The following is a 14368-nucleotide window of genomic DNA, read 5'->3' as shown; positions in this document are numbered from 1 at the left end:
CCCCCTCCTTTCACATTTTTAAAAATAATTATAAAATATTTTTCGGAATCTTCTCAAATATGGAAATCAAACGTTACATGAGCATAATCAAAAATATGAACCTAATTATTAGCACTTCTTTATCCTTCTCAAAGAACATATCAAACAGCTAGGATATACGATTAAATAGACTTAATACTTTTCAGGTTGTTAATTAAAAACCAGAAAAGCTTCCGTAACATCACGCGCAGAATGACTCGTCCCCCCATATGTCACGATTTGTCACGCTTTAAAAGACCCCCCCCCCCCCCCTCTTCCACGGTGCGTGACATCATAAGTGAACGCTCCCTTAAACAAAAATATTTCTTTTCTGAAGACAAAATTAATAATGTTTTTTGCATCGAAATTGCATTATTTTTCATCAGTTACTCCAAAATTCGAATTTAGGATTAAGTAATTATTTTGGATGCATTTTCCAATCATTATTTATCATAAATATTGAATTTAAATAGTTTTATAATTCTAAATCAGCACGCTAACAGTGACCAATCGGGTTGTCAGCACGACACAAGCGCAGTTTAAAAAGTTCCAAGATTGGGGACACTGACCAGAATCCCTAATTTGAGAATTTCTAAGTTTTGTTATCTGTTATCATTAGATTTCAAATAAAATTGACAAAATGAATCGATTTGATATTATATATGTACGTATTTTTCTCTGGGAATTGGTAGTTTGAATGAAAAATTTATATATTTCAAAGATAGAACATATTCTAACAACTTCAGGGTGGCCACTGACCCGGGAAAACCGGGAAACGACCGGGAATCTTTTGAGACCGGGAAAAACCGGGAAATGACAGTGAATTTTTTTTACCGGGAATTTTACTAATTTGTAAAAGAAAAATCTGTCCACGTTCGATTGTAACAGTTTTTAAATATATAGTGGAATTTTTATGCTTTTCAATTATGCTATTATTTAGTTTACAGAGCGTAGTTCGAAATTTCTGTGCTTTAAATATTTTCCATTTAAATCTGTATTTATAAGCTTACATTTATAATTTAAAGAATTTTTAAATGCTTTCTTAAAGACTTGAACAAATAAAAAATAATAACCTGTGATGTTGAAAATTTTGGATGAAAAACATTTTTATTTAATAAATAAATACATTTTTAAATTTATCTGTACCTTAAGTAATAAAAAGTGAACAAAAACGATTTAAACCAGTTCAAAATTGAAAAATGTTCAGATTTTAACGTTAAAACTTAAACGTTTTTAATTTGAAAGTCTTAGTCATTAAACAAATGTGAACGTGTGACTGAAAGTTTATAAACTATTTTCAACTTGAAAATAACTACATAATAATATATTCTTCATTAAAGGATTTTATTAAATTAAAAATATTGTTCCAGTCTAAAATATTCAATTTTTAACCTATTCAATTTGAAATTTTTAATAAAAAAAAGATTGATTATTGAATATTTAGCAATTTTTGAATTTTTATTTAAGACAAGTAAATTAAAACCAAACATTTAAAAGTAAAGAATCTTTAACTGAATTGTTTGACATAGAAGACCTGGAATCGTTAAAACTTCGAAGAGCCTTAAAACTTGGAACGTTACAATTTTATTTGTTGTTTTTTAATTTTCCTAGGAATCTCAAGAAAATGTTTTTATTCTTTTGAAGCCTTTCACAATTCTTAAAAAGAATCTAATTTTTTGGTTTAAAATCTGCGAAAATCTACATTTTGTTTTATATTAGGATATCATTTCAAGTTTTAAATTAAGTTTGAATCTTTTGAAAACTTCTATATATCTCTTAAATTACTGAAATTTTGGCTACAAATAATAAATATTCAATTGTTATTTATACATCCAAATTGCAAAGAAATTTTCTAAAATTTGCAAGATTTTCTGAAAATTGTAGAAAAAATTCAATTCATATTGACAGATATTTAGAAGTTCTAAAAAATTTCCAAAATTAAAAATTTTTTTAAAATGTTAAACAACTTCTAGATTTCTCAAGATTTTGAAATACAATTTTGAAGCTTTCCAAGGATGTTTAAACCATTTAAAAAGAAAATTATTGAATTTATAATTTAAGAAGTGTTCAGTTAAATTTTTTTCAATTTTTCAATATTTCATGCTTCTAGATTAAAACTCCTTAAAATTATATAATTTTGAAAATTTTAAAGTTCATTGATTGATTTTTTAATTTAGAGCATTTAAAATGATAAAGATGTTTTATATATTTTTATATTGAAAAATTGTATTACCTTCAATTTTTTAGGCGTAAATTATTCGCGTTTTTTTAGAAAAATAAATACACTTCAAAAACAAAATTCACAGGTTTGAACAATTTTAATTTTAAGGTACGATTTTAATTTTCATAAATTATAAAATGTATTGCCTTTTCTTTTCTTTTCTATTATTTTAGATCATAGATATTATAAGATACAAGAGTTTTATAATATTACCAAATTGGAAAATTTCCGACAATTTATAATGTTACCGAATTAAAAATTTTCAGAATAATAAACTTCATGACAGAAATTATTTAAAATTCAAACAATAATTTGTTGTAACTTTTAATCATTGAAAATAATGTTTTTCGTCAATTTATTTTATTGTTGAATTTTTAATAAATAATTCATATTTATAAAAAATTTCATTGTTTAAATTCGAGAATTTTATCATTTGAGAATTTTATCATTTGAGAATTTGCTAGTTTGGATATCTTATAATTTGGTACTTTTCTGTGGGATGACAGAAAAATTCTGAAACATAAAATTTCCGAATCGGAAAATTCCCGACAACTTATAATATTACCGAATTTTTAAAATTCCCGATTAATAATATTATACTGCCAAAAATTTCCGAATTCAAACAATTTTTTCTCATAGATATTATTTATTAAAAATAAAATAATCAAATATTTTTATAAAAAATCTTTCAATGTTCAAAATGTCTAAAATTATGGTTTGAATTTAAATGAACAATAATTGAAAAAAACATATTTCTGGACGAAAATTTTTGTTTCAGTTATTTAAATTTTAAATTCAAAGAATAATTTTAGAAACTTCAAACATAAAAAAATAAGTAATATTTATGAAGAAAAAAAATTATTTAAAGTCTGGAATTTTTTACTTCGCAGATATATTATAATTCCGCAATTTTCTGTCGGAGATTTTATTATTCAAGAACTTTTTATATCAGTAATATTATGAATTCTTGGGGATTTTATTCATCGGGAATTTTGAAAAAAAATTGTGAAACAATCGTGTTTTTGTATTGTTTGAAATTTATGTTGTGTTAGCTTTTTCGAAATAGAATTAGGGGATTGTATGTATTATTCAGAAATTTTGCTATTCGGGAATTTCACAGTGTCGGGAATTATATTTTTCGGGATTTTTCAGGAGTCCCTGCGTGAGATTAGAAAAATAATAATCGAAAACGTAGCGCACCTTCTTCAATGAATGATACAAATTAAAAATAGAAATTAAATTGAGGAGTGAGTAAAAAAACGTGATGAATCCGCTTAATTTCATTTCTCAATGTTCAGGGATAGCTTGAAATCCATTAATAAAAATTAAATTTTAAATCAGCTATTATAATCTATCAGGCTGTCAAATAAATAAAATTCACACAAATATTTTTAATTTAATACTTTTTTTTTAACTTTAATAACAACATAAAAATAGATTTATTTAATTTTGATTTAGCAAAGGCATACTTCACTCATTAAAACTCTTTTTAGTTTTGGATTCAAGATGACAAGATCTATGATTTTACTTTTAGAAAAAAAGAGTTTTTCGAAAATACCTTTTGCTACTATTAAATCCTCAGAATGATTATTTGCAAATTATCTTGATGATCGAGTATGGTAATATGTTCCATTTAAATTACGTAATTAATCTACACAACAGCTATTCTCGTAAATACTATGTTATTAAGAAGCACTTAAAATTTCCGTTTCATGAAAGATTTTATCAAACGGATTTCTAGCCAGATTTTATGATGAGAACATTTTCTACGACTAGGAAAATCCCAGTCGAATAAAAATTGTTCGAGATTTAAAGGATTAGATTTTTTTATTGAAATTTGAACTTTAAGCTTTAAATTTCGATAAATATAATTTTCGAATATTAAGAATTAATTTTTCTAAAATTAAAAATAGGGAATCTTCAAACTTACTTTGTACTCAACTTTTAATTTCTCTTTATTTGTCATGACTAAAACAAAAATCCTTAAAGTTTTAATACGTCTTGAACCTTGATAATCGCAAGTATGACTGTGAATGGCAAGACGTAAATACAAGTTTTCAAGGAAATCGTATTCCATATTGCTAATTATTCCACTCGCTGCTTTTAATGAAAACGAAATTGTGAATGGCATTGTATTCAATTGTTTTTATAGAGAATACGGAAAAGATTTTTCAATGGCTACATTACTAATTTATTCCAATCTTTTCGAAAATAAATTTCACTTATTTGAATGGGAATTTCCCAATATTAATTAAATGAAAAGTATTTTAGTGTTTAGAGGCTTTATAATTTTAAATAAAAAGCATAATTGGTTTAAACCCAATTATAAGAAACTAATTAAATTTTCTTTAAAGCTTTCAATTTATGAAAATTATGTACTTAATAATAGTTACTTTCCAAAAAAATTCTACCTGACCCGATAAATCATGATGAGTTTTCTCTTGAAGAGAGAAATCAGTTACTTTTACCGCAATAGTAGTTCAGATAGTTTTTATTGTTTTGGTAATTAGATTTCTAGGAAAATTCGAAATGATTTTTTTATTGTGAAAGATTAACTTTACGCGAAAAATGAAGAAGATTTTTAAATATTTAAAAAATGTCCCTACAATTTTTGAATAAAATGTAGAAGATTTTAAAGCAACATTTTTAAATTTTGTAAGATCAGGAAATTTTAGAAAATATTGTGTATTCCAGGAACTAATTTTCTTTTGTGTTGCTAGGAAATTTTTTAATGATTTTTTTACTTTCAAAAATTAGTTTAAAGAAGAAATTGAGAAAGAGTTTCAAAGTAGAATTTGGAAGATTTTAAAGAACATTTTTTATTTTGCAGGAAATGTCTTAAACAATTTAAAAATTAAAAAGACTTTAACCAATTTAAAACAAAGTGTAGATTTTTAAAGCTTTTAAACAAAACATTAAGAAGCTTCTTAAAAATTTAAGGGTTTCAAAATAATAACCAAAAAATTTGTAAGATTCCTGAGAAAAGTTCAAATGATTTTTTATTTGGAAAACCCATTTTGAAGAGAATAATATTAAAAAAATTTCAAAAGATTTAAAAAGATTTACAAAAATAACGAAAAATAATATGGAAGATTTGAAAGCATTTTCATAAAATTTGCAGGATTAAGAAAATGAATTTATTTGGTAAGATATTCAAAAGTTAACAAAAATGTCAAAAATAATTTCTAATTAAAAATTATTTCTATACATTTTTAATAAAATGTGGTTTTTTGAAGATTTTGAAATAAAATTTTAAAGAATTTTATGACTTTTGAAATGTTTCAAAATAATAATAATGAAATTTTGGTATGATTCATCGAAAAATTTCAATTGATTTGTCATGTTTAAAAATTAATTTTAAAAGAATTTTTAGAAAGATTTTAAAACATTTCAAAAGATTTCTATAATCATCAAAAAAGAATCTAATTGGTATTTATTTTAAGAGAATATTTAAAAAGATTTTAAACTATTTCTAAAATTGTCAAAAGAATCTGAAAGATTGTAAGGCCATTTTTTGATATTGAAAATACTTAAAAAAATCAGAAACAAACTTTAGACTTTGAAAATTTCAAAATAAAATTTTAAAACGAAATGGATTTGGAAAGATTCCAAGATAATAACTAAGTTTTCCTAAGATTCCTGGAAAAAATTTTAATGATTTTTTGTTTTGAAAGATTAACTTTTGAGAAAAAAAAATTAAAATATTTCAAGACATTTTAAAATGTTTCTAAAAATAGGACGACTGAAAAATCCCCCAAAAAACTCTCGACACTGTAAATTAACAATTTCCAAATTGGAAAATTTCAGAATAATAAAATTCCGCAAACTTTATAATATTACCGAATTTCAAAATTCCCCAATTCAAAAAATAACAAAATTGTTTAAAAAATAAATGGGACGACTGAAAATCTCGAATAATAAAATTCCGCACGCTGTAAAATTTCCGAGCAGTTTATAATATTGCCGAATTGAGAAATTCCCGAATTTAAACAATTTAACACAATTTTCTTTACTAAAAATACAATAAACAAACATCTTTTTTGAAGAATTTTTCTAATGTTTCAATTTTAAATAAAATTACTGTTGATTTAAAAACACAATAAATGAAAAAATATATTTCTGGTTGCAAAATTTGGTTTGAAAATGTGGTTGATATTTTTTTTTTTAAATTACAAAAAACATTTTCCCCGATAGAATTTTTATTAAAAAAATAAAATGTCGACATAAATCAGTGCTGAATTCAATTCTGGAAAGGTTGTTTGGAAAATGTTGTTTAGTTCGTAGAAAATAGATTTTTTAATTTGAGACGTACATGTTTTTAAACACATTTTTCGATACAATCTTTATAGAATTATTGTAATTTTAAATTCATACCATAATTTTTTTGAATTTTAGACCTAAAAAATGTATTTTACAAACATATTTAACTATTGTATTTTTCACGAATAAATAATATTTATGTTTAAAAAACATTTATCAATTATTTTAATTATTTTTATTTATTTTGGCAATTTCAAGTTTTTAAAGATTATTCAACATTTTATTAACAATTCGATTCAGTTTAAATATTTAACATTTTTTAATGTTCTAAATATATATTTTAAACTGAATCAAGATTTTTTAATTTAGTAAAATCCAGTCAAATAAAATATGCACTTAAAAATTTTCTAGATTATTTTTCGAAATATCTTAAATCTTCAAAAGTCTTTTTGAATTGTCTAAAAAATCTTAGGAATCTTGGGAGAAAAACACAACCATTGAAACTGATAATACTTGCCTAAAACCTAATTCAAGCTCGAAATAAGGTTTTCAAAAAATTAACAAATAGATATTCGAATTTTTATTTTGAATTAAAAATGTTTTTTCCCCTTGAATCGAAAAACTATATGCGCAAATGACAATGCTCATAAATAAAAATTGTGTTGATTCGAGATATTTGTTACTTTACATTTTCAATTTCGGACCGAAAACTCGATTCGATCCTAAAACCTAATTCGACAGAAATAAATATCTGAAATACAATAATAAATGTTTCTCAATCCACTAACAACTGTATACAAAGAAAATTCTGGGAGAACATTTGTTAAAAAAAAAATAAAAACTGCTGATGATTTTGTTGAAGCGTAAAAAATTGCTCAAAGGATCTAAGATTGCATAACAAAATAATACCCGCAATTACGTAAAACCGCGTAAAACTCACCGGAAACGAGAAGAACAACAAGGAGACTGACTAGGGCCACCCTAAGCTCCATTTTCTGTTCCGGATGTCCTTTCAATATCACAAAATAAGAATCCTGAATGCTATACAAGTCACGGCCAAAGAACCACTGAAGATCAACTATTCAAGTCGCTGTACTGAATCCACTGAACAGAGTGAGTCAATAGTAGGCTTTCTCTTTTCATTGCATATCAACTGGTTTCCTCTGAAGACCTCTGAGTGGGAGACTCTTGCTGGAACTATTTAAACTGTTCTCCACGTTGAACAATAGACCTATTTGGTCAACCTAGGAAAATCGTTTCCGATCCAGAATTTCAGAACAAAGATAATTCTACAATTTTACGAAGATTTTTATCTAGAAAAGTTCGCTTGGATTTCCGAATCTTTGTTAGAAATAACAACATTTCATAGAGTAGACTCTGGGATTTTACCGTGATTTCAACTGCAAAGAGCAATTTTTCGATTTAAAAGTAATCAGGGTGGCCACTGACCTGGAAAACCGGAAATTAAGAGTGGAATTTTTTAACACTCAACCCTGTTAACATATCGCTGATCATTTTATTTTTAGGATTTTTAGAATAAAAAATTTGAATTAATGTTTTGTTCAAAAATAAACATTCCTTTTACACTGTAATTATTATATAAATGTTTGATAAAAAAAGTCGTATCTTCTAGTCGAAAATTCAACTAATTTATTGAACATTCGTATTCTTGGATAGAAAATTTCCTCCCTTTTGTTTAAAAATTAATCTTTTCTGGTGGAAAATTAATCTTTTATAGTCATATATTTTTTTGTGAGTTATTTTTATTTGAAATGCTTACTATGATGTTTTGGGTTCTGAATTCATCTGTTTTGGTTGAAAAAATTGTCTTTTTGGGTGGGAAATCCGTCCTTTTGGATAGAAAATTGATCATTTCTGAATCGAAAATTCATCTTGTGTTGAAAATTTATCTTTCTTGGTTAAAAATGCCATTAGTTTATTAAAACGTCATGCATCTTGCTGGAAAGTTAATTATTTTAATTTTAAATATTTACTATCATTTTTTGTTTCAGAATTAATTTGTTTTGGTTAAAAATTCTATTATTTGATGGAAAATGTCAATATTTCTTTAAAAATTCAACTATTTTATTCAAAATTTATCCTTTTAAATAAAAAAGTCAACTACTTTGTTGAATATTTGTCTTTTTGGATCAAAAATTCGTCCTTTTGAATTAAAGATTCATCTTTTTTAGCTTGCAAATTCATCTTTTATGAATGAAAATTAATCTTTTGAGAATCAAAGTTAATTCTTTTCAATTAAAAAGTCTACAATTCATATCGTTTGGTTAAAAATTCTACTCTTTGGTTGAAAACTTATTTAGTATTTTGAATATTCAACTATTATCCTGAAAAGTAATTTTTTTGGTTTAACGTTAACTCTTTTTATTTAAAATGTTTACTATTATGTTATGAATTCATAATTTATCTCTTTTGATTAAGAATTCTAGTATTTGGTGGACAATTTGAATATTTTGTTACAAATGGAACTATTTTATCAAAAAGTCGTATTTTTTGGAATAAGCATTAATCTATTTAATTTGAATATTCGTATCTCTGTTTATAAAAATGTGCCATTTTCATTGAATTCATCTGTTGGTAGAAAAGCTATATTTTTCGGTAGAAAATTAATATTTTATGGTTAAAAATTCATCTCTTTTGATTGAAATTTCATCTTTTATGGTTGAAAATTAATTCTTTTTAATTAAAAAGTCTATTATTATTATATTTCTAGTCCATAAATGATCTCTCTTGGATGAATTTCTACTATTTGGTTGAAAATTGATTTATTTTTCTGAAAATTGAACTATTATCCTAATAAGTCAAACTTTGCATTGAAAGTAATTTTTTTATTTAAAATGTTTACTACTATGTTTTGGATTCCGAATTCATATCTTTTGGTAGAAAAGTCACATTTTTTTATTAAAAATTCATCTTTTATGATTGAAAGTTAATTCTTTTTTATAGAAAAGTTTACTATTACATTTTTCTACTATTTGGTTTACAAATTTAATTAATTTGATAAAAACTAAACTATTTTCGTAAAAATACATCTTTTTTGGTCAAAAATCCAATTGCCTTGTTCAACATTCGCCTTTTAAAATAAAAAATGGATACCTCTGAATTGAAAATGCTTCTTTTGATTAAAAAAATGTATCTCTCTTTTGCTGTTAAACTATTTAATTGTAAACGCAACTGTTTGGTTCAAAACTAATTTTTTTGGTTGAAAAATCAACTACTTGTTTAAAGATTCAACGAGGTTGGTTGAAAATTCATCTTTCTTGGTTGAAAGTTAACTTTTATGATCAAATTTTATCTATTTGGATTTAAAAGATTTAAATTTTACATAAAAAACAGTTGAAATCATCCAAAAGACAGATTTTCAACAAAATAGTTAAATCTTCAACCAAAAAAGAATAATTTTCAACCAGTTGTGTTTTTAAAAAAATTTTTTATCAAATAGAATAATTTTTTAACTCTCAAATATAAATTGTCAGTAAAAATGAATTTAAATAGTTGAAGAAGATCAATTTTGTACCAAAAAAGACGAATTTTTAACAAAAAAATTTAATTATCAAATTACTCCTAATTATCAGAAAAATTTATTCAAAATTAAAAGAAATGCGTGAAAATCTTTCAGATTTTTTCGAAATGTTTTAAAATCTTAAAAATTTAATTATTAAAAAATCATCAGAAATTTGTATAAGAATCTTAAGAAAAGGTTTTTATTTTTCTGATAGATTTCAAAATTCTTAAAAAATTGCGAAAACTTTTTTGAAATCTTTAGAAATCTACATTTTATTTCAAAATTTTTCAAATATTTTCAAAACTTCTAAATATTCCAATATCTTTTGAAATCATTCGAATCTTTTCTAAAAGCATTAAACATTTTTTTAATAAAAAAAGTTGTTTTCAAATCTTCAAGAATGTAAATGTAAATGTAAATAAAAAATAATTTCAAATTTGTCCAGGAATTAATACCTTTCTAAATCCTTATAAAATTTAGAAAATATGTTTTTAAATTTTCAAAAACTTACATTTTGTTTCAAATTTTGTTTAAACCATTTTAAACTTGTAAATTCCTTTTGAAATTTTTTCAAAACCTCTAAATATCTTTTAAAAATTTTAAAAGTTGCCTTAAAAAATGCAAAATTCTTCAAAAACTTCTTTTTTTCCATTACCTTCAAAAATCTACATTTTGGTTTTGATTTATTGAAATCTTCTCAAGATTGAAATTATTTTCGTATCATTTAAAACTTCTAAAACATCTAAATATTTTTTTAAATAACTCAAAATTTTCCTCAAATTATTTCAAATCCTGCAAAATTAAAAAAAGCTTCTTAAAATTTTCCAGTTTCTCTTTTGATATATTTCAATATCATCAAAATATAAAAATATTCTTTCAAAATAAAACCGAAAATTTTATTTTCAAAAAATAAACACATTTCTCTTATTTAAATTTTTAAATCAATATATTGCACATATTTCAGATGTACTAATTAAATTCTAAATCAATGCTAAAGAAATTAATTTTTTTGTTTCAGGGAAAGCTGAACTTTGCCTCCTTAAAGAATAGTATCAAGAATAAATGATATATATTAAAGAGACTGAAAGGTAACATTGTAATTTCAAAAATAAAAGATTTCTGGTAGCTTTCGGGAGTAAAATATTTTCGGAAGATTTTCATAATTGAAGTTTTCTTATCAAATTCAATTAGTTTTATAAATGTTTCTTCTTTTATGTATATTATCTGATCGATTTGTTCGACTTCCTGAAGTGGAGTCGCAGATTATTCAAAGTTTAATTGTAAATAAAGTGTAAATCAGATTGATATGAGTTTCATGTGCACTGAAGCGAAGATTGTGAGACCACTATGTGCAATAATTGAACTCTTCTTGGAATGCTCATATTATGATGACTCATACCTACGTAAAGACCAATTACATTTAACTATTTCCACTCACGTTTGTATCATAGATTTTGGTAACATGTTGTATCATGTTTTTCATCAAAAATGTAAAAAAGGGATTACGTATTGTTTTCAATAGAAAATTGATGCTTAATTTTATTGACTGAAAACAATTTTTTTCTTTAAAAACATTTTTGTTGGTTTGTCCTCTTCCTCCTTCTCCTCCTGTAATCTTTTATTTATCAGGGTGGCGTCTGGACCATGAAACCGGGATTTTACTGCGAATCGTAGTAAAATTCATGTTTTCATTATTTAAATAATTTTGGTCTATTTAGAAAAGTGATTTATACTTTGCCTGCAGTCGCAGCACGTATGAGTGTGTTTAGTAGGTAACAGATTTATTTATGTATTTACGGTTTATGGATAAAAAATTTTTCATCTAATTAAATTGTAATTTGTTATTGTTTAAGAATACATAAAACCCTGGGCCTCGCCTCGGAAGGACCGCAGTGTGTGAGTACTCAGTTGAGTATATTGCGCAATATTATGTATTTCAATTGGAAACGGTTCATTTATAAACCCTGATAAAAACCCGTGACAAATACGTAGCAAACATTTGACAACTACAATTATCTGAAGACGGTTAATTTTTATCCGTTTTATAATTTTCTTAATTAAAAAAAAATGGATTTATCACGTTTGATTCGCTTACTCCTCATTTATCCTGACTTAGAACAGAGAATTTTAGAAAATAATATCGTTTTTAGTTTAAGGCAGGGAGTTCTCGTGAAGAAATATAATTTCATTTGGAACAAGGAATTTTCGACATGGAACGAGAATTTTTGAAAAGAATTATAATTCGGATTTAGAAAAAAGGATTTTAAAAAATTCCTGTTCCAGGTCAGAGTTCGTCACAATTTAAAAGCTATCTTTTCCCATTTTTAGATAGAGAGAGTACATCAAGTAGTTTTTAGAGTAGAAGTAGTACTTCAAAAAAGATATATTTCTGAATTATAATTGAAATTTTTGTTATATTTCTTGTTGCGAAATCATCCTTTTTAAGTTAAAAATTCAACTACTTGGTTAAAAGTTAACCTCTTTTCTTAAAAATTAAAGTTTATGGTTGAATCTTCATAATTTTAATTGAAAATTCATCTCTGTTTGAAAATCTAACCACTTCCCGTGTGTAAAAATTGAGGGAGCCCCCATAGGGGACCGCATGGATTACCCTCAAGCCTGGTGGAATCCATGAGCGCAATCCATAGGGGTCCAACATGGGCTCCCTCATGGAGCCCTCATGGTTGCCATCATGAAGCCCTTTTGGATTTTTTTGCCAGCGCTGGCACCTGTGCCGGCATATCTCTGGGATGATAAAGCTATTTCATACTGGGCTGTCAGTTTTGGCCAAGCACTGGATATCGCTACTAGCGCAGTACTGTCCCAATAGGAAATTCACAATAAACGCAGTACTGCATCAGTTCTTACTAGCACCGTATTGAAAAAATAAATATTAATTGATTGCGAGTATTTTGACTTTAAATATTAATAGTCATGTTAAGAGTGAATCCATATATTAGTTTAAAAAAATTTAGATTCCAAATAAAATTTCTAATGCTACTGGGTATCGAACCTACATATCTATACCTAAATCTATCACCTAACAGCCGGGAGTCTTGACCACTGCGCTAAACGTACAAGTTGAAACTCGATGAAAAAGCCATCTTCATAAGCTGCAGTTCAGAAAAGTTAAAGTACCAAATTTTAAACTCTTTCTGTCTAATTATTTATTATTACACGACGTTATGTAAATGTAAAATACATGAACTGCTACCAGGGATATCAATAAAATAATTGTTTAATAAATAGTTTAAATTGATTACAATTTTTCTTTGCGCAATATTTCGTTTTTAACCGTTTTTAACTACTTTACAACTGTTTACCATTTTACAACGTTTAAGGTTGACATAAAATGTAAATTTTTCTGAACATTTACAATTGTTCATAAAGATGGAACTTAAGAATTTTTTTCTTAAAAAAAAGCAAGAAAAAATTGTTTTCGGGATAGTTGTATTTATACTTTTTAGAAATTTTATAACGCATGAACCATATTTTCAAACGTATTTTTTATGTCCATTTTTTAAGAAATAAAATATCCACACTTCAGACTTAGAAATTATAGTCGTTAATCCGCTAGGGTAACTTAGCTGGGCCCTCCGCGGGAGCACTCGTAGTTTTTCCACGCGTGGATCACCCACGCGGGCCCCTGCCGGGGATCATCATCCTAATAGGGATAAACGAGGCTTTTTCCACACGGGTTTGTTGAATATTATTCTTTCAAACTAAACATAGTACTACTTCAGTAGAAAATTTAACTCTTTTGCTGAAAATCAGTTTTTTTCTGGTAATAAATTAAATTTGTATCAGAAAAATTTAAGTCGTCTATTTTTTGTTGAAAATTTTTCTTCTTTGGATAAAAATTCAACTATTTGTTTGAAAATTTATGAGCTTTGTGCAAAACTCTTATTTTTTGGAGAAAATTAATCTTCATGTTTGAAATTTTTTTGTTGAGGGTAAAATATTGAACTATTTAAGTTGAAGATTCATAATTTTAGTTGAAAATTCATGAGTTTGGTTAAACATTAATTTCTTTAAACTGAAAATTTAACTGTTCTATTTTGGATTAACAATAAATCTTTCATAATAGTTCAAAATTCAAGTATTTGGATACAAATTGGTATTTTTTAATTGAAAACTCAACTATTTTATTCAAAATCTACGTATTTTGTTAAAAAATCGATTTCTTTTTTGTAGAAAAGTATCTTTTTTTAAAGTTAATTTTCTTATTTAAAAATTTTCCTTTATTGTTAAAAATCAAAGTATTTCAGGTAAATATTTATAATTTTAATTAAAAATTCGTCCTAGATTGGAAATAAAATTACTTTCTTGAAAGTTAAACTCTTTTG

The 14368-nt window shown here is 25.2% G+C and overlaps 2 protein-coding genes across 3 annotated transcripts in view; one reads left to right on the top strand and one right to left on the bottom strand.

The window, feature by feature from the left end:
• LOC117180770 (poly(U)-specific endoribonuclease homolog) overlaps nucleotides 1–7613 on the bottom strand; it is a 44919-nt gene extending 37306 nt beyond the window's left edge. Inside the window, exon 1 of one of the 2 annotated variants that reach the window (XM_033373269.1) lies at nucleotides 7440–7613. In XM_033373269.1, the coding sequence (XP_033229160.1) occupies nucleotides 7440–7491 (52 nt within the window). In that variant the 5' untranslated portion in view covers nucleotides 7492–7613. The remainder of the gene's footprint in view (nucleotides 1–7439) is intronic. The other variant, XM_033373270.1, reaches the window with a different exon arrangement.
• Nucleotides 1–11740, top strand: part of LOC117180661 (DNA mismatch repair protein Mlh3-like) — an 89046-nt gene extending 77306 nt beyond the window's left edge. Inside the window, exon 12 of the mRNA XM_033373151.1 lies at nucleotides 11041–11740. Coding sequence (XP_033229042.1) covers nucleotides 11041–11088 — 48 coding nt within the window. The 3' untranslated portion in view covers nucleotides 11089–11740. The remainder of the gene's footprint in view (nucleotides 1–11040) is intronic.
• The last annotated feature ends 2628 nt before the right edge of the window (nucleotides 11741–14368 follow it).

Source organism: Belonocnema kinseyi, chromosome 9 (assembly GCF_010883055.1).
Source record: "Belonocnema kinseyi isolate 2016_QV_RU_SX_M_011 chromosome 9, B_treatae_v1, whole genome shotgun sequence".
NCBI classification, from domain to species: Eukaryota; Metazoa; Arthropoda; class Insecta; order Hymenoptera; family Cynipidae; genus Belonocnema; species Belonocnema kinseyi.
Note: the sequence above shows the minus strand (reverse complement) of the source record. Positions and strands in the feature narration are given on the sequence as shown.